Source organism: Alosa pseudoharengus, unplaced genomic scaffold, assembly GCF_046254945.1.
Source record: "Alosa pseudoharengus isolate Yale_2024_CS ecotype anadromous, Long Island Sound unplaced genomic scaffold, YU_APseudo_1.1 YU_APseudo_1.1_scf_16, whole genome shotgun sequence".
NCBI classification, from domain to species: Eukaryota; Metazoa; Chordata; class Actinopteri; order Clupeiformes; family Clupeidae; genus Alosa; species Alosa pseudoharengus.
Genome location: NW_027468630.1, coordinates 9,502,534 through 9,527,809, shown reverse-complemented (window position 1 = coordinate 9,527,809; position 25,276 = coordinate 9,502,534). Strand labels below are relative to the sequence as shown.

The 25,276-nt window shown below is 44.3% G+C and overlaps 1 protein-coding gene across 2 annotated transcripts in view; it reads right to left on the bottom strand.

The window, feature by feature from the left end:
- The window catches only part of hipk3b (homeodomain interacting protein kinase 3b), a 45,574-nt gene extending 21,565 nt beyond the window's left edge, over positions 1-24,009 (bottom strand). Inside the window, exons 1-3 of one of the 2 annotated variants that reach the window (XM_076286983.1) lie at positions 23,651-24,009; positions 16,363-16,836; positions 15,510-16,308 (exon numbers count right to left, since the gene is read on the bottom strand). In XM_076286983.1, coding sequence (XP_076143098.1) covers positions 15,510-16,308; positions 16,363-16,836; positions 23,651-23,726 — 1,349 coding nt within the window. In that variant the 5' untranslated portion in view covers positions 23,727-24,009. Of the gene's footprint in view, positions 1-15,509; positions 16,332-16,362; positions 16,837-23,650 lie in introns of those variants that run through there. The other variant, XM_076286982.1, reaches the window with a different exon arrangement.
- Between the last annotated feature and the right edge of the window lie 1,267 nt (positions 24,010-25,276).

Here is a 25,276-nt window from a genome sequence, read left to right as displayed (position 1 = left end):
TCCAAAACTTGCCTATTGCCCACACTAAACACACACAGAGCTCCTTAGAAGACTCTAAGCCAGGTGTGTCCATGGCTCTCTGCCCTTCTGGACAGATGGAAATAATTTAAGCCATTTCTACGTCTGAGGGAGACTGATAGCACTGCTGATGTCCTATTCCAATCTCTGCCACAGATTGGGCACATTAAAAGGAGGATGGAATGTTCAAAGCTGTACCACTACTGAGGGTGGATGTCCCTGACGAACGATAAGACATCTCTGTGTAGTCAGGCACATGGTCGGACAACACAGAGTTTCACATCTGCGCTGAACTCGAAACAGCCTTGCCATCACCTCATAGGAAACTGGCAATTCCACGGAATTGGGGTGTAAGGGAATAGAGAGAAGGAGGGAGTTAGGCTGAGAGAAAATCAAATGAGAGAGGGTTAAAGAATGAGATCACCATGAGGTGTCTTGTTAGGGTCGCATGCAAAACCAGTTAGGGCTTAACATATGCTGTTAGGGCTTTAATATGGATGTAGAGGTTGCATAACCCTGGCTGGAAAATTCACAGAAACACAGAGGGCCTCTGTCTGCCTGTCTCCCTGCCTGAAAACAAACACACACACACACACACACACCTCTGGAGAGTACCTACATGGCCCACTCTAGTACCACTACCACACATGTTGGCCCAGCAGCTGGCATACGTGCATATGTGACAAGCTTCAGGTCTCAACATGAAGTGGTTTCCAAATCAGAGATTACACTAAGGTCTTCTTAATACAGGGCTCTGCGCTGTTTGTGTGCTGTGGTTGGTTGTGTTTATTTATGCATTAGACCACAAGCAAGCTTTCGCAGAAAATGCTCCATCGACACCAGGGAGCTTGAGCTGCGTGCCGCCTGTCACCAGATCTAAATGTAGCTCAGAGAGATGAGAACATCAATTAAATCCAATGAAACAAACAGACATGCCCATAGATTCTGTGAAGGGAACTTATTTAACAAAGTTTTGGAACAACTATGTACTTTTCTGCTGAAATTGGAATGGATTGATAGATTCACAAAGGTGATATATGCTCACTTGCACCGAACACATTAGGCAAGTCCTTAATTATGGTCAAATCACCAAAAGGTAAGAAAGTTCACCATTTAGGCCACAATAATGATTAGCAAGGACAGCATCAAGGATTATATACCGCTCCTGGAACAGTCAGGGAACAAAACAAATTGCAACAGGGTTAGCTGATACCCCTTCAGAGACCCAGAAGATCCTCCTTAGCAGACTAATTAAAACTAAAGTAATGAAAACAAAAGCTCTGTAGCTACCTTCAGCAGTACGCCCCGGAGTGCTAGCCCGGCTCATTAAGAGCGAGTTAGCGGGGGTGGACTGTCATTAAAGCCTATATACAACCAGTGAGCACCGGCTTGCTATAGACTGATAATACTGTCAACTTCAGAAGGTGCTTCTGCCCCATATACAACAACTATGGTGCAGAGGGAGCAAAGAGTGGTCAGACCATTCTCAAGAGGGAAAAAAAAGGTTTTCCTTTAGACCTTGGCACAAATGAACATTCAAAAAGCCTGGGCCTCATGTCATGAGATACCACTCTCTAGCACAGACAAGAAAAGATTCCTAGGACTAGTATAACTGGGGGAGGGGATGTGACTCTTAGCAGAGAGAGTCGTGGAGGTTTCCTCCTGCCACTCCGTGGAATTGACTGAGGTGTGGCTGAGGAGTTTGCCGCAACAGTATCTGATTATCTGAACGGTAAGCCTGGGATCGAGTGTCCACGGTAAGCTTATCCACAGCCCAGAAGAAAAACATTAAGGGGAGCTCTTAGTCAACACAGTCAAAGTCCGCTTTGGAGGTGTTAATCAGAGCAGAGAGCCAAGGGGAGAAAAACAAACGGGGAGAGGGGGGGAGCTGGAGGGGGGGAGGTGGGGAGGGGGGGAGGGGGGGAGGGGGGGTGGTTACGCCATGAGTTTGCAATGAGATTGTGCTCATTGCCATGACGACAAAAACCCTCCATCTCTCCTCTCATTCAGCATTTTGGGTAGAACATCTCTTTGGTGACTCCTTTTATCTGGAGAATGTGATGTAAGGGCCATCAAGGCACTGGGGGGGGGAGGACATCTCAACAATGCTTGAGCACATGCTGTTCCGTGTGTGTGTGTGTGTGTGTGTGTGTTCATTATACTGAACAGGTGAACCATCACTGCTCTCTCTGTCTCTGAATGGATCCATGTCTAGCACCTCTCAAATGAAAGACATTAATCAGCTGCTAGATCAGCTGCTATACTTAATGACATCCAATGAACAAAGTCACCGGGGGGGGAGGGAGGCTGTGCTCTCTGACAGCCATACATCTGCAGGCGTCTGCTTTTCGTTCCCAAGATAGTCACACCCTGTATCACGAACGCTGAAAGGAAGGAGCATCGAGCATCATGCATCATCATCATCATCATCACACCTTCAGCCGTTCCAAACTCATCTTCTCCCATTCAAGACCAGACTAATGTATCCCTAACACTGTTAGCCTGCCTTTTGGCTCAGTGTTCTCGTCAAAGTTGAAGGCTAATGGACTCTATATGCTCCGAGTCAGTTCAGCTCTTCCAGAGAGTGGCTTATTAATCTAGTGCAGCTGGGGCCATTTCATAGAGAGCCCTTGCTAATGCTGAGGACTTCACAGCTTAGCATGAAGTGTGTCCACCCCCCAGCACAACATCAGGAGGTTTTAGAGAGAGAGAGTTCCTCATCTGCTGTTCAGATACAGGGTCAGAAGTTCCTTTTCTCTCAGATGTGACCGGTATATTATAAACTTACAATAAAAAATGGCCATCCTTTTTTCCCACTGCCAAACCATGATGAGGCTATAACTAAATTGGAGGAACTAAAAGGAGGTAAATAAATAATCAGACTAGTCTACATCGTTTTATCATAACTGCATGTTAAACAGAAGATAAGGGCGATAACGGCATAACATCTTCACATGATTAACATTACATTTAGCAGTCTCAAATAACAAGCGTTCCTTTATGAAGGATAAACATTCGAGGGCTTCACAAACTAGCCTAACAAGCATAATGCAGCAAAGTGAAAGGGCCAAATTTCCCCCTGTGTGCCTGGGGTTAGGCTAAAGCCAACGAGCTGAAGCAAAGTGCTGAGCCTAGCAGCAGCGCTCCATGGTGTCAAAATCGGAGCGCAGGCATCTGGCCCAGACAACTGGGCCCGGACTGAAATACGCCACATCACGGAACTGCGGGCCAGTGCCAGGGAACCACCCTGGTACGAAAACAAGCACCACTGGTCCGTGGAGCGGACGAGCAAACGCGCCTTTCTCTTTTTCGCTGCGCCGGCTATAGGGCTTGATTTGGTCGGGCGCAGCAGTTCTTGCTGATGGGTGGCTTGTTGCCTTGCGCTCCAGAGCGTGTGGCGTGCTGTGCGAGGGCTCACGAGCTCAGCGGCAGGCCTGGGAACCGGCAAACGCGCAATAAAGAACCGGATCCTGCAGACAACCGGGGGGGGGGGGGGGGGGGGGGATGAGCACTTCCTTTCCATGACCTTGTGGGAAGGAGTCTCTGAAAAGCCGGGAAAAAGGAAGGCGGTTCGACACTCACTACAAACATCTGCTGCGCTGATATCCCACAGACAGAGACGCGGTCAGCTGCTATTTCGGGGGGGGAAAACGAGAAGAAGCGAGGGGCCTAGCATTACTAGCACGGTTCCCATTACTGCCAAAGTACGGCCAACGAGATCAAAGGTAGTGCTAAAAACTCTACCCAGACCGAGAACAACCCCTTTCTGTCCACTTAATTTACATAGACAAGCAGAGCAAACAGTATCTCACTACTGCGCGTACGGCCATAGATAGTGAAAGCTAAAATGAAACAGATTCATATTAAAAGGCTCAGAATGAGAGACAAACACCTTTTGAGGAAAAGTAGTACTACATTTTTTTTTAAAAAACAAGGAAATTTGCATAACAGATTGCCCCACAAAGCAAAACAGATAACACCCCTGCAAACACACAGAAACATACACGCACACGCAAAAAAAAAGAATGTAGTCAGCTTGCTGAAGGCCTATGCACCTCTGTGGGACTATCTAAATAGGCATTATTTAGTCATGGCCATGATCTCATGGCCCAGAAATAGTCCTCTCGTCTTTGTTGACTGCCCAATGTGAGCTGATCCAGGTACCAAGTAACACCCAGAAGGACTCAGTGACACAGGACTGCCCAGTCTTAGAGGGAGGTGTAGATCGGCTATGTCAGCACTGACACCGACCACAGTCACGGTGACACGGAATAAGGTGCCCCAATTTATCCCTGTTCTGCAGCACAACAACTTTTTTTTTCCCCAGCCGATCTACCTCTAAATGACACAAGAGCTTCTTTCAGGCCTGGCGTGGTCTATGTTGGGAAACATAATGCCCCAAACTCCCACTGTGGTCTAAATTATTCACCGGGACAGAGGGACTCCACCCAGTCAGTAGGGCTTACATGACCACCCCACAGCCACCAACCACACCAAGCCAATCCGTCTTCCCCCCACAAGCACTGTGGAAAAACACACACTGAGGATAATGAAGGCTGAAGGCAAAAACATTTACATCAATGTTTGCATGAAGTGGCTTTTCTTTTCCCAGTTTTATTTTGAGCTGATGAGGACAGGCAAGGGAAAAAAAATCCTTACTAGTCCATTCCTAAATGAAATTTGATTGAAAAAATGTAAAAAAAAAAAAAAAAAATACAGAAGGGGTTTCAGAAGAATTTGAGCACCGGTATTTAATCTAGTTCCTCTTTCTCGCAACGTGGAAAAACAGAGAAGGTTAGAGCGGCCGTTCAATGCAGTCAATGCAGCAAACAAGATTCACGGTTCAAGGTTCACAGGCAGCGAGATTAATGGTTGCTGTTGTGGCACGATGGCCCACAAGTTGCCCTTTGGATCTGGAAAACAAACATGAATGTGCAAAAGATAACCCATTACGCAGACAAAAACACCCAGACGTAAAATAGCCGCCTATGGTTCTAACACGTCTTGTTCATCATGCATTTTAGCATACGCCCGTTCAATAAATTACATAATAAGTTTTTTTCCCCCTGCCTGTCTCAGTTTCTCTCTCTCTCACGCTCTTGCTCCCTCTCTGAAGCATTTTTTTTTCAACAAGCTGGAACAAGATGCACTCTGAATGTTCTCCCTGAAGAGAGAAGACGCCACTTCCGTTTCAGTTCTAAAAGCCAAACACGCTAAGGCTAATTCTGCTGCGCGCTCAGAACAGATATGCAACTTCAGCCCGGCTTGCTCAGTCAGACGCACAAAGGGGAAAAGCACATTCTGTGACGAGAACAGTAAGAGGAGAGGGGGGGGGAGCCCCCAAACAGCTTGGCGTGAAAAGGCCACGGGGGAGAAAAAGAAAAAGTGTCAAACTAAGTATCTTCATGCTTATTTTACCGCCATTCAGTCTGTGCAAACGGTTTAACGGAAGTCGAATTACATAATTTGTCACATGGTGGCCTCTCTAACGGTCCTGGCTTTATTATTATTATTATGGCATTAGTGAGGCCGTTTCAATTCTAAAGGGAGAAGGAGGGGGGGGGGGGAGCAAGGCGTCTCTTCAGTTGGGAAAACCCAGGAAAGGACCGCGAGTGCCAAACACAGAGAGGCCCCCCGTCTTTTGCACGCCACAGCCGACCCCTGCTTCCTCCCTCTCCTGAGCGGCACATTTTCACTCCGCCATTCATTGTTCCCGCCGACCAGGACACTTCAGTGAGGCGCTGCAGCCGCGACAAAGCCCAGCCATCACGCTGCCCAGTGGAGCACAAAGTATTCAATTAAATCAAAACCCAGCGCAGACAAAACACTGGGGCCTAACGGGGCACTTGGTACCATGTCTACAAAGCTTCTGTGCACCCTGACTGACATACACACACACACACACACACACACACACACCTCCCCTACTCCCATTTAATGACATACTACATTTCTTCTTCAATCTACTGCAAATCAGTCCTCCCACTTACTGGAAAAACCCCAAGCTTCACTACACTGAAGCCCCGACTGCTATTTCCAGTTAGAGACGGGCAACAGGAAGTCTGTTCTTTCCAAACCGCAGTCAGAGGGGAAGAGAGGGGGGCGCACATAAACACACCACAAACATCGTTGATATACTGCAGGTGACTGAGGACAAGAGGTGGGGACTGCAGGAACTCCACCATGGCAAGAGTTTCAGGATATGGTCAGTTTTCCTGAGTTCGCTGAGTTTCAAAAAATAAAATCGTTTTATAAGTCTCTGTTGGACAGTGTTACCTTGTTAACCTCTAAGTGGATTTAAAGGAAATTGAGGATGACCTCAAACGTGTAAAAAGTGTACGAACATGCAGAGATGGAAAAAAAACAAAAACAAAGTGAAAGTCTAAGAATATTGGATGCATTAGTGTAAAATAATTTCCATTACGAGTAAACTTCCTCCATGAGGGGTCAGGCGAAATGGCTTGCTACTTGCCTGGCTTCCCACCAAGCAGTGGAAACCAAGCCTTGTTAAAATAAATGACCAGTAATCACATGGTCTCCAGCGAGTGCACTCCACACTCTTGCCAAGAGTGCCCTTCCCCGATCCCCAAACTCAGGCTGAGTCAAGGCCTTCCTCACATCTGCTGGGAAGCAATGCATCACTAAATCACTTTTGAGAGAGAGAGAGAGAGAGAGAGAGAGAGAGAGAGAGAGAGAGAGAGAGAGAGAGAGAGAGAGAGAGAGAGAGAGAGAGAGAGAGAGAGAGAGAGAGAGAGAGAGAGAGAGAGAGAGAGAGAGAGAGAGAGAGAGAGAGAGAGGGGGGAAGGGGAAGAAAATCCCAATAAGCATCAAAACATGATGTTTTTCTGATGCTTATTCTTGTGGTTTCCATAGGCTGAATATGAAACCAACAGGGGCATTTGTGTGGATGATGTCTATTGTTAACCTCTGGCTTCTGTGAGTTAGACATAGCCAAGCTAGCTCACAGTGACAGTGTCTCACACACACACTCCACATCAGTCAGCACTAGTCCATATGTTTGGCACCACTGAAAAGGTCATCAATCTGGCTAGTGGGAGCTTTGGTTATAAACTGACTACGCATTAGGCAGTAAGCAATTGACAGGTCATAATTTCTAACCACGACAGCTTACTTGGTATTCATACAGGCATGCGAATGCTTTCTCCCGTTGCACTAGGAGAGATTTGCTTTACATTATGTGGAGAGTTAAAACACTGCTAGAGCTCAAATATAGAAGCCCCAATTGGACAAAGCCACAATCCAAACTGCTGACCCATCATGGCATGCAACAGACTGCCGCACATTCAAACACTACTTCGCAGTCTGTTAACAGGCCTATCAACAGGTCACTGAGGTAAACATAATCAAATCCCTACTAGTCCATTCCTAAAGCAACCAATACATATTCACGTTAGGTGCAGCAAGGTCGCAAGGTTTGTTTTGTTTATTTTTGTCCTAGAAAGTCTTACATTATTAAACACTTATGGGCATGACTTGAAGAGACTCATTCATCTATGGGGCATAACTGCCTTGGTCATAGACCACATAGAGGGTCCACCCCCACATGGGCCATTTTGTTCCTCTTCTCATCTAAACCAGGCTATAGGGCAAGATCCCAATTCTTTTACTGGCAAGTAGGGCTGGGATAAATGATTATTTTTTTAAACGATTAATCTAGCGATTATTTTTTCGATGCATCGATTAATCTAACGATTCATTTTTTCAGTCCGATCCGATTTCGATTAGATTATCTCCCCATTAATTGACTAATAGCAATTTATACATGTTGGTTTATATATCTGAATGAAAAAAACATGAATTTCTTAACATTGCAATTTATGTTTATTGCTCTTAAAATTCCAAAATAAAAGACTATACATTGTGCAAAGTAATGCATTCTTAGTCAGAGGTAGCATTCAATAAAGTTCAGTAGTGTATAGGTCTAATTGTCTAGTTTTAACACTAACACAGTTAAAAGGCTGCTGATGTATGTATGCAATTGTGACATTGCGTAATGTCACTTCTTTTTCAGTCAATCAAAAGATTTGTGCTTTGTGAATTATTTGTGCTAATGAATTACCCATTGAAAACACACCCAAAGGAAGTGACGTCATGCCACTCAAAACGAACAGCTGGTCTTTCCTTATCTGTTACCAGTTATTAGTGACAGAGGCCCCAGCAACATCCCCACCAAGCACTGAAAAAGCCTTGACACTCTGCACCCATGACAACTAGAGGCCTTGAAACATGATGCAGTGCTGGTTAGGTGTTTTGTTCTCTTTTCAATAATGTCACACAGCAGCCTATGGGCTTCCTATAATACTAGCTACAAAATAATGTTGCTTATATTGTTGTCTACATTTTCAAAAATTACGTTGTTTCTTTACATGCGAAATGTACTGCTGGAACGGACTGAATAAGAGGACTCATGTAGTGTGTGCGTGCGTGCGTGTGTGTGTGCGTGTGTGTGTGTGTGTGTGTGTGTGTGTTTCAAGCCCTTTGGCAACGATGGAGGATAAACCAACCTTGAGGGTGTGGGATAATACGCCACTGGCACCCTCAGCGCTCCCAACACAAACGAACATTTTAAAAAGACAATAAATTAAGTGACCAGATAAATGTGCCTTGTTGCCCTTGTAGAACATCGTCTGATTGGTTTTGTTTACTGCGTTGCCAACATAAGCAAGTTGAATGGCAGGTCTGATTGATGAATGATTGATGAGGGTGCCTCTCGGTGAAACATGGCACCTCAGCAGAACCAGACGCAAGTCACCTCTTATGTACACAACACCAGACTAAAGGAAATCTACAGCATGCTAACAAGTTTCAAAGAAAAAGTGCTGATTTTTTCATCTACAACACACACACACACATAGGTCAACTGTCACTTTTAGATGATGAAATGGAAATCAGTTATCAGTTTGAGTTCAGATGTTGATAAGTGCACTGTGTGCTAGAACATGTTGGCTCCATACGCAAACTGAACACACAAACTTACCAACCACACACTAACCCCCCCACCCCCCCCACACACACACACAGGAGCAGAGAGACATTTCAAAAGATTTTTTTTGAACCTCTGTAATGAAACGAACCACATTTAAGACAGAACAAAAAGTGCCTTTAACAAATTCAATGACAATAATTGTACGCTTTCATGTCCGATTTCTTTTTTATAAATAGATTCCAGAACTTTTCTGGTCTGAAAGAAAAAAAAAAGATGAAATGAAGTGGAATTCTTTTTGGAACCTTGAGGGAGCAATTAATCATGCATTCTCACAACTAGTCATCAACACCACCCTCATATTAGGGTTTTAATTAAGGAGACAGACGCATGGGTGGACTGCTAATGCCACTGATTTTGAGCTAATGTGATTTCCGGCTAAAGCGTCTTTTGCTTTTCCTTTCAAAATTTCAGGGTGCCCCTGAAAGCACCCTCAAAATCCTCCACCCTCGAGTCACCCCTTCCTGCCTTCCTCTTGCCCCACCCCTCCAACCCCCGTCCAAATGAAAGCTAAGTATATTCCCCTTCTCTGAAAGCAAATACAAAACAGCTGACGTTGGAGGACGTTGACCTTGAACAAGTGGCTGGCTGGAGCGAACCCGCTCTCGCTCTCCAGCGTTTCCCCGCGGCTGCCAGCGAGCCTCACCATCTATAGAAGTCAACGCGGCTCTGGCTGTCCTCCCGCTGGTTATTTTGGGCTGTGCCCACCTCCCCTCTACTCTACCCCCCCCCCCCCACCAACCACCCACCCCCGCCAACCACCCCACCCCACCCCCGCCAACCACCCCACCCCTTGCCTGGAGCTCTATCTGCTAGTGTCAGGAGAGGATCACTATCATGTCACGCGCTGGCCAATGGTGGGGGGTGGGGAGGCCCTGGAAGATGGGAATACAATGATTGGAAGGGGTTCTTGAAGTGATAAGTCGACTCATCCATGCACACCGCATCCACGAGCAGTGGGGCTGTTGAGCTGATGGCACAGGTCCTCCCCACCTGCGTCATAAGAGCCCAGCAGTCGCTACGCTAGAGGGGATAGCTAGGATTATATGTGGAATACCTGGTGGCAGTTATGTTCAAAGAAATGACAGCTTGTTAGCTTGACTCTCAAAGGGCATACTAGCAGAAGTTCTATGATGACAAACTGTAAACAACTCAAACTACAAACCAAACAAAAAAAAAACAAGCCAACTGACTGTTTCAGCTGCCTTTGAAAACGTATGCACGGTTGACCGGACATCTATTTAAAAACTCATTTGTGCTGAACAAGCCTAATCAAATGTTTTATCTGCCACTGGTAGCATTGTGAAAACGTCCACTACCCACGAGTAACCAGAGTGAAAAATCTGATTAAGAAACAATACTATCAGCACAGTAAAGATTTTTTATCCTCCTATAGCTTCATTGCCTTTTGGCCACAACTGAAGGACCAATCAAGTATAACTGGCTAATTTGGTTGGCAAGAGACATCAGACAGAATGCTGAGTGGCCGCCTCAAATGAACATCAGAACGTTAATAGTAAGGTTTACAGTAAGCAAACATATTTTGCTTCACTAATGCAAGTTAAATGAAACAGGGCTATTCTGAATTAGCGGAACAGTCTGTGGTATGCAAGTATGAGTACATGTGTCTGCGTGTATGCTTCTGAATGTGTGTGTGTGTGTGTGTGTGTGTGTGTGTCTGTAGTGTTGAAATATCCGTTTTTATATCAGACATTCTCAAATGTGACCGTATACACCACAGTACACACATCAAACCTCTTTAAGCTTTAACGTATACAGCCCAATGACAAAACCACAACAATGAAGCATCCAAAGCATTTCCTGCCGTTCATCTGTATTCGAAAACCTTCCGGTCGGCTCACTTCCCTATCTGAGGCGCTCCTTTAAGTTTGAAGACTAGCGCTATCGGAGAAATATGTCACACTTCGACGACACAAAATGTTCTGCGCACAAGCAACAGTGACGACAGAAGCTGAAGACCACAACCAGCCTATATAAGGCGACCCAACAGCCATGACAGACCATGGGGGCTTTCTGAAGGCAAGATGACAGACCTGAAAGTCTGTTAAGTCTTATTGTTCAGGAGCATGACGTTTCCATTTAAGAAGAGAAACATCAAGAACGCATTGCACTCTGCTCATACAATTGGCACATAAGGGGAAATGATACAATCTTTCTTTTGCATACAAGGCCTATGTAAGGGATCATCTAGGGACCTGTACTATGAATCATTCAAATGTTAAGCAAATGTACTGTGGGTTGCATGGAAAAAATGTAATCAAACAGCTCAGATGTTCCTTCTTACCTTTGGTACCTACGCTACAATCAGAGTCCTACTCAGTATCCAAGACTCTACCCTCTGGTATCTACAGATTTAAAAGATACAAGTTATGCTGATGTGTTGAAGCTGATTAACTAGAAAAGCACCAGCAACTACCAGGCCAGCAATGTTGCGCTCTGCAGTCATACTTGCCACTACTTGCCATAGAGGGAAAAAAAAGTTGGCAGGCCTCTTTCAGCCTGGTCAGATGCTTCAAGCAAACATGTAAATTTGAGTTCAGCTACAGAAAGTACCCTGCCACTTGTTTACTCCCCCCACCCCCACCCCCCCAAGAGTTCTGGCTAAACACATACTGTACACACAGTATCTTTCTTAACGTTTGGCTGCTGGAGAGCTGTGCAAACATACATCTCAGCAATGGTGGCCTCTTGGCATGGGCACCAGCCATTCATCAATGTAGCCAGAACTGTGCCACTGTGGTCGTGCATGGCACTCACTCACGCACCAATGTGCCAGCTAATGAGGTACAGGGTGGCGCTGAAGAGACGGGGCATGAGAGGCTACGCCAGACCCAAACTGGATCTAATCTCAGTGGCAGCAGCGAGAATGTCTATGGATTAGGCACCTGTGCTACCTATAGTGGGGTAGCCGTCCATCACATTCCCTGGGTGTCAAGGGAAATAGCAGATGCTAACCCCCTCTGCTGTGGATGTGCTTGTGTGTGTGTTTTTGGTCCCATGTGTTGGAAAATAATAATGGCACAGGCAAACAGGAATGCAAGGCCTTTTGTACTTGCCCTCCAGTTATTATGAGAGCATATGCAATCCTGTGGGATACACATGGTAAATATAGAACCTTTATGGATAGCTTGTAAAAACTCAGATGTTTAGCTGCTGCAATGGATGCACTCTTTTGAGACCGCAAACTGCTCGTCTTGATGAAAGTGGTTTGGCACCAGTTTGTGTGGTGTACTGCTACGGATTCCAGCCTCAGACTTGAAAGACACGCTGAAGAGGTTTTAAATGGGGTGACACAAATCAATTTTTAGCCTGGTGACTCACGCCACCAATGCCAAACGTGTCTCTATGTGGCAACCAGTGGAATCCAAAGGGCTTGCAGATGGACTCCCACACAGGAAGCTTTCTGTATGGGTGTGGTGGACTGCACCCATAGGAAAATGTCAATGCTCATTAGATCATACACCATTTGGCTAAAGAAAAAACCTGAACAAAAAAAACTACTAAAAAGTTACAAACTAAGTCTGAAGACAGAGACTTGATAGGGTTGATATGGTTGATATGGTATGGATACCTGGGCTCGCTGTACCAGCCAGAGACAAACCAGCTGACAAATATGAACATCAATATGACTGTCCTACACTGACTTTTTTAATCCATCAATAAATTATTGATATTCACAAATTAAATTAAATGTGTGGCCTTTACCACCTCTAACCAGCCTTTTCAGCTGAGAACAAAACTATGTTTAAAATAAAACTATTCCCTTAAAAAATGTCTCCACTCAGTTTCATGACTCCACTTGAAGACAGGAACAAGATACAATTCCACTGCACGAGACGCATTATATTTCACAGGCATGAGAACCTTTGAGATGCCAGGGGAAATCCATATTTCTGGGCTCCCATTCAGCCATAATATATCTATAAGCATCAGGCCCAGCCTATAGGTTGAATCTTTCTCACGAACTCCGAGTGAAATTAATAAGTGCATGAAGGGTAGAAACAAACTCAAACTGGCCAAGAGCAGAATTCTTTTCCACCCAGTCAGTGCACCAAAACAGGGTGCTGCTGTTCAGACATCTTGTGTGACTCGAAAGGCACTGAGGGTTTGTTTGTGTCCGTCTCCCGAGTATCTAAGGAGAACACTGTATGCAAGTCACGAGACCGTCATGCCCCTGCTGCAGAGCAGCTCATCTGTGCATGTTAAGAAGGGCTGCAGGCCAGCGTGGAGTATCAATACCCAGGTTGGGTACTGCTATTCCATGAACGCCCCAGGAGTAGAAGTCCATAAGCTCACCCACCCACCCTAGCTCAGCTCGGCTAAGCTAAGCTATAACCTATCCATGTTCAGATCACAACAAAAAAAGCCAAAGGAAACACTTTAAAGCTATGTCAAAGATTTAAAAAAAAGCTCTTCATAGAATTGCTGCACTTGAATATCCAAGAAATCCAACAGAGCTTTAAAGAGCTGGACTAGTTGTTGAAAAAACTGGGCCATGATGAAAAATGTGCTCTCAGGAAAAGCCAGATGGTTACAGGTAGCAGCATAACAGGCCTAATAGTCTAATGTGACCAGAGCCTGGATAGTCTAATAAAAGTAGTCTAATTGCCCCTAATCTCAACCTGCAATCTACAGAGCCCCGAATAATATTACATGATCTCAAGAACCAAGAGCAATGACGGAGACCATTTAATGTTTCACACGACTAAATGGAAATAAACCTCGCTGTCATGACTATTTAGAGACATGCTCTAGAGGCCAGCAGAAAAACTATAAATATAAATATGGCCTTCATAGAATCTGTATACAACCTTCATAAAAACCACTGGGACTCAATACACAGACCCAACCACAGCCCTGTGAAAATAAGAAATACTTGGTCACATCTTACATTAAAAATTCCGTTTTAGTCTCAGAATGAGCCATATTACAGTCAAATAGGTAGACCATTTCTATTAATAGTGGAACACTCAGAGTGAGATCTGTACGACAGAGTAATGTTGAATGTCATACAAATTAAACAAATTAATAACGCAACTGTCAGTCTGTCCAAGCCAACTGGCCACCACTTGCTGCTACCCAGGGCACTGAGTTTGCAGAACTGAGTCTGCCGTAGCTAACTAACCAAAAGCTGTGTGTGTTCTTTACACTGTGAAAGTTTGGGCAAACAAGCTTTTAACACTCATTTTCTTAAACGACTCCTCTCTTTCAATACCATTTTAGCAAGGCCAGTCTTTTCTATAGAAAGCTAAACACATAATGCAGCAATTCAATGGTGTAGTAGACTGCACATTTGCCAGTAACGTAATGTCATAAATGGAGTCTCTGTCTAACTGGGAAGAAGTACTAGTTTGGACTATTTGTTAGTGAACAATAAAGACATTAAAACCAGTTGGGGTTGGACTCAAGCAAGACCCTAGAACAAAGCTATAGGCTGTTTGGCCACACAGCATGCAAAGGCATGTCAATTTCTATTTATGGTCGAAGGCCTTCCGGTCACAGAAGAAGAAGAAAAAAAACACACACAGAGATCAATGTGTTGTTCTCCCTCCGTAGGACCGCTGGAGTGGCCAGCTTTCCTTCTGCAGGTCCAGGACCCAAGTAAATACTCTCACCACACTGCAAAGTTCTCATTGAGGTACAATCACAAACAATGAAGTGGGTCATTTCTGGGGAGTTACATAACACTTGATATCATCACAGGCCCCTTTTTCTGAACACGAGACGGAAAAAAAAACACCAGCAGACAACCTCAAGTCGCCGCCAAGAGTAATTCTTTCTCAGAGTTTTCCATTTGCTGGGCCAGAAGCACGGCACTCCTGTTAACATAAACATGCAATGCTATGCTGGCATGTGAGGAGGCTGCTTTCAAGGTAGTGTTGAGAGTGCCATTTGGCCAAGACCACGCAGGACCGCACAGCTGAAAAAATTCAGCCTGCTCATTCCTCCCAAGATATGAACCCTTCCCTCTTCTCATGTGAACAGACAATTACACAACTCAGATTTTCAGACTCATACCAACTGGTACCCTTTTTTTTTTGGCTTCCAGTTCTCAAGTCCATTGTGTGAGCGTCTGTTTTCAGAACACCATTTCCTTTCCCATGAACAGGAGAAATGAATGGCTTACCCCCCGCCACGAACATCATGGGGTCAAACTTTTGTCAGGTTAGTATGTGGCCCTTGTGTGTAGACAGGATGTCATTTTTCACCAGTGACATTTCTATTCCAACAACTCCACAGGGCAATACCAAAGTCACTATTTACAGGGGCATGTTTTCAAAAACATTTCAGCTTTTGATTTAAGCAAATTGTTAGTTCAGAGCAACTTTACACACACCATGGTGGCGCTAAGCTGGAAGGAGTGTGTGTGTGTGTGTGTGTGTCCTTTCATGGTGCATTAATCTCATAGACTACGAGTCAGTGGGACGGCATTTTTAGAATGTAGAGGATTTTAAAGAGTCCATACCTGTAGTACCGCGACTGGAGGTACGTGGAGCATACTGCTTTGGAGACATGGCTGGCTGAGCCGAAGTCTATCACTTTCACCCGGTAGGGCTGCCGCACAGGGTCCACCAACATGATGTTCTCCGGCTTAAGGTCAGCGTGAATCAGACCCATGGCCTTCAGCTTCTTCAGGGCCGTGGCCACCTGCTGCAGGATGGGCCGGATCACCTTCAGCGGCAGTGGGCTGAACTTGTTCTGCTTCAGGAAGTCGTACAGGTTCTGCTCCAGCATCTCGAACACCAGGCAGGTGTGGCTGCGGTGCTGGAAGCACTCCAGCGCTCGCACCAGGTTGTGCTCGTCGGCGTTCTCGCCGCTCAGGCGGGCCAGGATGCTCACCTCGATCTGGCCCTGCCGCGCGTACGACGGGTGGTTCTTCAGGATCTTGACCGCCACCACCTCGCTCGTGCCCCTCTTCCAGCACTTGACCACCTGGCCAAAGGTGCCTCGGCCCAGGAAGTCCAGAACCTCGTACGTGTTCTTCATGGAGCACAGCACCTCGTGCTGTACCAGCTGGTAGTCTCCGTCTCCTCCCCCGGCCCCTTGCTTGGCGGGCGCTCCCGCTACCGCCGCCGGAACGGCCACCGCCGCCGGGTTTCCCACATTCGTTTGCAACATCGCAGGCAACATGGACAGGTCCTCCACTATCTGCATGGCGCTCCCCAAGTTCTCTAGTTCCTCACTTTTACGTTTCAGTCCGCATCGCTGGAAGCTTTCTGCCAAATTCAAACCTCCGCAATCTTCCCCGTCCACTTCGCCCCCTCCTCCACCACCACCTCCACCACCACCACCACCACCACCACCACCTCCACCACCACCACTTTCTTGTCCTCCTCCTTCTCCTCCTTTAGCCTCCCCAGCGGTAACTCCCCCTCTACAGCCGTTTCCCTCTCCCCTGCCCCCTCCGACTCCCCCTGAAGCTCCACTGCTGCCCCCCCTGCCTCGGTCCTGATGCCCTGGCCCCTTTCCCTGCGAGGGGAGACCCCTGTTCTGGGGCTGCGCTGCTGCCGCAGGCTGCTCACGCTGTACACCTCTCACAGCAACCGTCTGCAACGAAAAGTTCTGCCCGCCGCGCGGTCCGCCGCCCGCAGCTTCTCTTGACTGAAACAAAGGCGCGAGTTTCGTTGGATGAGCGATACCAAGGGTTCTACCATTCAAATAAGTCCGTGGGTAGGCTCTTTCATGGTACACACAGTTGCTGGGCTCGACTTTGAGTTTCTTCACACTGCAAAAGGCACTTGTCTGAGTTTGATAAACATGTGGTGGGTAGACCAAGACTTGTGAGGCCATACCTGTGGACAATGAAGGAAAGAAGAAGGAAAAAAAAGATTAGTTTATCAAATTTTCCAAACTTCAATACAAAGCTTTACCAGTAATATCATACCTGAAAAAGCATATAGTTGCTCTAGCATTTAGCATGAACATATTTCAGTACCAAACAATATCCCTGGATGCAATCTGTGTCAACACAACGTGTGTGTACAGTAGGGGTGTAACGGTTCATGTATTCGTATTGAACCGAAACGGTACGGGCGTCACGGTTCGGTGCATGAATTTACACGGAGAATACACGGTATAAAAATACATAAAACTCGTGTGCGGATTAATTAATGTCATGCGCAATTACTGTTAAGTAGCGAGAGTTACGGGAGTTCTTTAGCGACACCTAACGCTAATCTTTAGCCTTGCCTTAGCTCTGAAGCTCTGATTGGCGCCTATGTTTTTTTTGTCAGGTCGTCGGTCGAGTCCGTCAGTCATTAGCAGCACTAAGGTTAGACCCACAAGAGTTAGAGGATCCGCTGGTCTCTTTAAGATCGCAAGTTTGAGAACTTCAGTTACAGTAACATTAGTACAGGCGAAAGAGTGGTGGATAAGATGAAACTGTGTGTCGGCGTTGTTCAGCAGTTGTTGGGTATGTGAGTGGAAAAAATGCTACACATATTCGAAGCCATCACCCAGATGATGTAGGCTACCAATCACTGAAACGAGGGGAAAAAAACTTCCCCATCGCTTCAGCAGCCTTTGGATACACATACAAATAGGGCCAAAACCTATGGCTTAAATTAAATGATTTCGTAATGACAGAAAGCTATGTAAATCGCGTGGTAATTACCTTTATGTTGGGGTAGCTTGTAACTTCTCACATGAGGAGCTGGTAGTGTTAAGTGCATAGACAGCAAAATAAAGTGACAACGCTAACCAGGCTAATAAACAAGCCAAACCACGAGTTAACGTCAAAGGGCAAAGTCACGTGACTTCTAAAATGAAAGGATCAATTTCGTTTTTTTTAAAAAAGGCAAAATAGTGTGATATTTTCACAGTTAGTAGGCTAGATTATTACTTTACACACAATAAAAAAAAATATTGAGGCAAATTGTAGACCCTTTCATATACAACTAAACACAGATGTTGAAGGTCTTGTTTAAGTGGATTTTTAAAAATATTTTTTCTATGTAATTTGCACTTTCAGAAATAAGAGATGCTGTAGGCCTATTTTCAGTTTTATAGCTGATTGTCTTATTTTGTTTACAAGTTACAGATGGAGTCTGGGTACTTATTGTACTGTTTATCCTACATCTTACACACTTCAGGGTGTTGCAGATAGCTCAGGAAAGAGACTGTATGACACTAGGTGGTACAGCCTGAGACATGTACAAAAAAAATGGTTTCTGCATTTTTGTTTTGCTTTTCCCTCCATTGTACCGAACTCGTACCGAACCGTGATGTCCGAACCGAGGTATGAACCGAACCGTGACTTCTGTGTACCGTTACACCCCTAGTGTACAGTGTGTGTGTGTGTGTGTGTGTGTGTGTGTGTGTCAGTCCAACACAAAAACAGTCAACTGCAATGAGACAAACTTGCACTGGGGACCCCTTTTCTATAGTCATTTACCATCTACTCCAGCAACTGGCCTAAGGGAAAGATGAGAACACTCCATGGATGGCTCACCAGTTTCTCATTCCCTCGGAAACCAATCTTTCAGAGTACAAATACCATTAAACACAAAATACAAACACCATCAGCCTTGTGTGACATCTTCCTATTAGAGCATCTTTGACCTGGCCTGACCTGAAGTCATTCAAAGAAGAAACACTCTACTTGGAAATGAAGATCTGAACCACAATTACTTGAATATCCAACTACAATAACTAACAAACAGGCAGTCAGAAAGAGCCAAGAGCAGAACATCTCGAAAAAATACCCTCCCTATACGTCTAGCAAATGAATTAAAATGTGGACTTTTCTTGTGTCTTTTTGCATTGTTTCTTCAGCCCTGGCACACTGACCTTATCAGTGGCTGTCCATTGGCCCTGCTGAAACAGCTGACCTAGTTCCTTTTCTCTGGAGCTCTTCCAGTGATATCAAAAGCGCTAAGGCCCTGCTGGCTCTTCAACTTTAATCAACGCGGGTATTCAGGAGGACAGATTTAGAAAGCTCTGCATGCCTCATCCTGGGGTCGAGTCTCAGCCAAAATGAACCCAAGACAGTGGAGTGTGGTCACCTATGCGAGGCACCTACCTCTGCACAAAATTCACAATTGAGAACCCTCCTTTTAATTTAACAGCATGGCATGATTTTAGCATGGAAGAAAAATAATATTCAGGCCAACATTGGAGGTTTCCTTTTAAAATGTATTAAATCACTACTGGTATCTGAGGAAAAAATACAAAATAAAAAAATAAAAACACCTTGCTATGCCTAGGACATACTACTCCACGTCTGTTTTGCCAGGTGCCACATTGAAAAGAAAAAAGAAAAAGACAACTGTCGTCAACATTACTGTCACACACAGAAGAGACGGTCTGAATGCAAATCCCCCTAGACAGAAAACAACCCCTAGGCTACACGTTTGGCTATAGCAGTTTTGTGTGTTACCTGGTTGCCCTGTGCACCAGCACTAGCTTCAAACAAGAGAGAAAACAATGACACAAACACTATCAATAATACTATAGCTCAGCAGCAACTGATCCTACAGTGCAACTGATCTGGGCAAGTCATAGTAAGTCTCAGGAAGTCCAATAACGCCAGTCAATCACACTGGACTGACGTGTTGTCACAACCCAATGGAAATAAACATAAGAATGGTGTCCATAACAGATAACAGTACGAGTGAAAACCAAGGCTAGTTAGACACCGACTTCACATGTAGGGAAATAGCATGATAAAGGTTGTAAACCACATAGCTTGTGACTGATCACAATGGTGGCCCATAATGTTTCCAGTTCAAATTTGAACGTTAGAAATAGAATTGAGAGAGTACTGCATTAATGGCACCTTCAACTTAAAAATAGGTTTGAGGGCAATGCTACAATTACACCCTGGCAAACCAAATGCGATTAACACAACCCAACACATGTCCAATCAGGTAACACCTTTTTCCAATGGTCACAAGTACGCACCTGTGGGGCCGCATCCTCCAACGGACACGTTTTGTCTCAAATGGTAACAGGAGGCCACTAGGATGGGGCCTTGGGTGTTTTGGCCCTTTAATTTAGCTAAGCCAACAAAGTGGCAGCTGCAGAGCCTGCTATTATTACCGTCTGTAGCATGATACTCCCCCACTAGTCAAGGAGACTCCTTCTGTGGAGTCAAGTTACTTGACTAGGAGCTACACAATTTTAACAGCTACGATGCTATACTACTGCTATACCTACTGACCCCTCACCCTACCGCATCCAAATCGTGCGCTTGACAAATGACCAAATGCCCCTCCACTCATTATGCGAGTGGACACAGCTGGCTTTCAAAGGAAAAAACAAACAACCTATTCTCTGTCCTTTCACCTAATGTGTGACAATGAATAGCTCACACCTCGCACTGAGCGACAACAGAAGGCCCAAGACTATGAAAGATACAGTGTCTTCAAATGGGTTCACTCCAGATCTGTCACTGTGTGTTCCAGATTTCATTTCAGACGTTGCCCAACAACCCAATTAAACATACCAGTAGTGTAATTAAGGATTGCTTTCTGTCTACAGAACTATTTCAAATTTGCCTTTGTGTATAAGGATGTTGCTATGTGCCAAACCATGTCTAGGCAGAAGCCATGTTATATGTGGCAGGTCAAAAAGTACCCAAACTGTTCTGCAGTAAACACAAGGGAAAACAAAACAGGAAGTGGCTGTAAGGAAACTCAGAAAAAAAAAGGCTTTTTTATGGACAATACCAAGATGAGGTCTGGAGAAAACACTCAAATAAAACATTTGAAGAGAATCGGATAAGCTATTAAGTCCCATAGTAGTATAAATTGAACATGTTTGACATGTTTTGGATTTTTATTCGACAATAAGACGTCATCATAAAAAGCTGTCCACCCCATAACATCAGGTGACATCCCAGTGTTACAAAGTTAAAAAAAAAATGCCAGTCTTCTTAAACCTTGCCAAACATTAACCACAGCTTCACAACCGACTCGGCCTGGCTGTCATCATCAATAATGGAACTTCAGATTAATATAGTCTGCATATGGATAAACTACAAACCCAGAAGAGCACCATTTATCTGCAGTTTAGAGTTATAGCCTACTAGCTTCATCTGTTTCTGGTTGGGCCCAAACTTACCACTAGGCAAAGGGAAATTCCAAGGGAAAAAAAAAAAAAAAAAACTCACTGCCTGAAGTTGCGCCCACACAGAGATCTGGAATCAAACTAGTCATACTGCCATGGTCACACACTCATCCCTTGACGCCATCCAAAATGTTATGGACTACTATGAAAAGGAAAGCATAGTTCCCCTATAGGCCACCACTCAGCATCCATAACACAACAAGAACACTATCAAATTTCAAAGCAAGCAGCATATGAAGTAGCCGTGCAAAAACATTAGGCCTACTGTTCAGATCCCTATTCTGTTAATGAATTTAGTGATATGAATAAATAAACGAGGATTACAGCTAAAATGTTGATATGGTATGGATGATGTTAAAACCAGGAAGTATTTAGCTCGGGGGGGGGTGACTTAAAAAGTGGTATGCAACTGACTAAGAGAACAGAAGGGTCTTGTGAGTAAGAAAAAAAATGCAACAACTGAAAAAAAGTAGAGAAAAAGACTAATGACTAAACAAAGGCTACTACACAGCCAACAGCAGAAGGCATGGCCCACTTACAAGGAAACGTAAAACAAATTGACTGCACGCTGGGTCAATAAGATCAATATAGCCTGGTGACGCAGTGTGCAAATCGGTAGCAGAGATAACAGGAAAACAATGATATTGCGCCCATGTTAATGCAGATAGCCAATTTGCCCATCCATAGCATGTAATTATGGGGGGAACTGACAATTACTGCAACAAATTATTTCTTACTGTCTCCTATGAAAACGGCATTCAAGACAACTCTGGCTCTGAATACAACATTTTAGACACACTCTAACCATTTCTTCTTCTGCAATGGCAGCAGGATTCAGTGGATGAAGTCACAAATATGAGCAAGAAAAGGCCCTATACAGTTGCAGAATGTGTTCTTACTTAAACACTTGAGCTTGTTTGCCTTCTTTTAAATGTGGAAGAGATGAACTTGAGACAATGAGGCAATAACTGCCCACAGCACGGTGGACAAATTCTGTGCAAGAGCACAGAACAGAAGTGGCAATGAATAGTCATGTTTTGCATTTCATATAAAAGCCAGAGGACCGCATGTTACTAGCCTTGTCTTGTTGATGGCCGTGTTAATTGCGGTGGCGTGGAATATTTGTGGCTCTGAATACTTTTATCTCTACGCAGTTCTCAACAATAGTTCTAGAGTGTGATGGCAAGAAGACTGACACAATCAACTGGTATCACTTCTACTGAGCAGACTAACGTCACTTTCGACAGTGACAAAGACCAGAAGATTTGGCTGACAGGAATTATATCAGCCTATCCACAACTGAAACAGCCAGCGTACTGGTGCTATCGTGTGACTTCTATTTAACTTCCAGCTTCTAAATGCGCTCATTCTTCTTTAACTGCCGTCTCGCCATTTCCATGTTCACTCTAGCGCAGCGAGGAATTAGGACCACCAGATGTAAACAGAAATGGAATTAACTTACAGGATATGTTAGACAAGCATCCAAAAGATTGAAAAAAAATTTGCAGGTTATCCTACATGGCTGACAAATAAGAAGTAATGGCAAGCAAGTCAATAACTTACCATACCATTATTGGAGTCTGTAATGATCTTAGAATATAGTGCGCGAACTACAAGATTTCTGTGACGTTAATGGAAAAGAAAACAGAAGCCAGGCCATGGGTGTTGTCAGCTTAACTATCGAGCAAATAGCTAACTTGGAATCGAATTACCGTCTGCGAAGAGGGAAATGGTGCAATGCATTTAACGTTAACGTTACACGCTGCTAACGTTACCCAGTCGAGTCGCTATTTTATTCAAACTAACATTAGTGAGCTTTAAGGATTCCATCTGACCCGAGACTACATCGCACACCATGCCAGATAAAACAAGGCAAAATAAAGCCTACATACGCAGCAATAGCTATTTAGCAAACTAGCTAATAAAATATGACCAAGCTACGTTGCGTTGTTACCGAGGTCATTGAAAAGGAACGTATGAAGCAGAAGTTCGAGGTAACGTTAATTAAAAAGGTTGGCTGGCGACGTTGTGCCCAGCCCTGACATTACACTAGAAACAAAAACAATATATTCAAAGTAATTAGTATCGTTGAAACAAAAAAAATATGTTGCTTTTCCGAATAACTTTGGTAATTTCGGCTCTATTGACGGCTATACCCAAATTGGCAACATTGCATGTTAGACAGCTAACGTTAAAACATTAGTTTAGGATTTTGCGGAACGCCGTTAGTGTATGTCAGTTGTTACTTTAACTTATGAGAGACATCACGGCGATAAGTCAATTTAACGTAAAAAGACGAACACCACCATGATTACAGCTATTTGTCTTGAACCGACCGAATGCAGCTATTAAACGAACATTTAACATTTTATCCAGTTAACGTTAGCTCATTGTTAATACTGTTAGCTGGCTAGCAGTATGTTACTGCCCTCAGTGGAGATACTTATGTGACAAGACCAAAACTAAGTTGGTCAAATAGCTGTTAAAATGTCAAAACAAGCAATGTGATTATTCCATTAAAGCCAGTAAATACCTTACCTTCATATAGAGTAACAGATGATAGAATCCAAGGCCTCTCCGAACATGTTATGGACTTACAAGGTACCCATACCATGCACAGTCTGCCTGCTGCACTGCTGCCATCTTGTCCTGGACAACAGGAGAGGAGATCTCGCTATCGACAACACCACCATCTCCCACATTTTAAAGTTCAAAATAACAACAGCATATAAGCAAATTATGTCATCAAACTTGGTCCAGGACGTAGCTGTGAGGTTCAAGTTATTCTTTTGGTTAAAAGGGCAGATAAGCCCATTTTCTGGAAGGGGTAGACAAGCCCCTATTCACCGTCCGTGCGTTCCGCCCGCTCTGTCAACAGCTAACATATCCCTACTCTCTCTTTGGTCTCGGCTGTGTGAGAAATGTTTGTGATGTGAGACAATGGTATGCACAAAGACCTAAGCAATCGACCGACTATCCAAATCCTCTGGAAAAGTACTCTCAAGTTTCACGCCCATGTGCTGGGTAGGAAATTTTAAAATAGACGAATAAAAGGTCTTTAGAATAAGGAGTTCTGTCTGGAACTTTTAGTAGATACTTTGAGGATTTTTTTAGGGAAAATAACAGGCTAGTCATGTCAGATATGTAATAAACAGTGGAGGTAGCCTACAAAACAGTGGATTTACAATAAGTTATCAAGCATCTTAGCAATTATTCTACAGCCTATGCATTCTCAAGTAAAGGCATTCAAAGTAGAGGTCAACAATGATTTTCACAGAATTTCAGGATATGAACAGGGGTTACAATTAGGCCTATGTCTGTTTAATGTTTTTATATGTAGGCTAATTAACTGTAATTTTCCTTCTTGTGAAAAAGTCACAGGAGCCAAGTGGAATCCACGTTTAGCACTGTACATGTGCTGCATCCTTTTACATGTATTGTTTTGTTCTTATCATTAGGAAAACATATTATGGTAAAGTTTCAGACATGACACTCCACCTCATACAAAGATAACCATTAATGGAAATCATGGTTAACCCATAACAATTGGTTATTGCAAAGCAGTTGCAAGTTTGAAACTGACATACATAGTATTTCACAGTATCAAAATCAAACAAAAAGTGTAATCTTCCGGGAAAGTTTTACACTCCCTGTAACTATAGTTACTTTCCCTCCTCGCTGCTTACATCTATTGGGAGTAAGATCCCTCTGAATCACTGGAGACTCTCTTGGAGGCTTTTTCAAAAGCTATTTTTAATAGAGGAGATAAGTGGCCTCTGCATTGCTGACAATTCAGCCTGACAGTGGCAGGCACACTCTGAGATAAAGCCACTGAATTGACAGAACATGTGGAACTGACTGATTTACGCAGTAGTCAACAATGTGCCTGCAATGCCCAACTGGTGGTAATCCGTAACTATATGGTTGACAGAGAGAGCAACTGTTATCTAGCATGGATAAGCTAGCCCTGGTCTCAGGTGGTGACAGGTGCTAGCCAGTGCTCATGTCCTTTAGTTTGGACTGTCTCAATGACCTCTATTTGCATGTAGTTTTAAATCATCAGTGGGAAAATAAAATGTGCTCTCTTCAATTTAAGGTTTCACAGACTGTCACTCCACTGTCACCACCACCGGTGTTGGAAGAGTGGATAGATGTAAAAGGCCA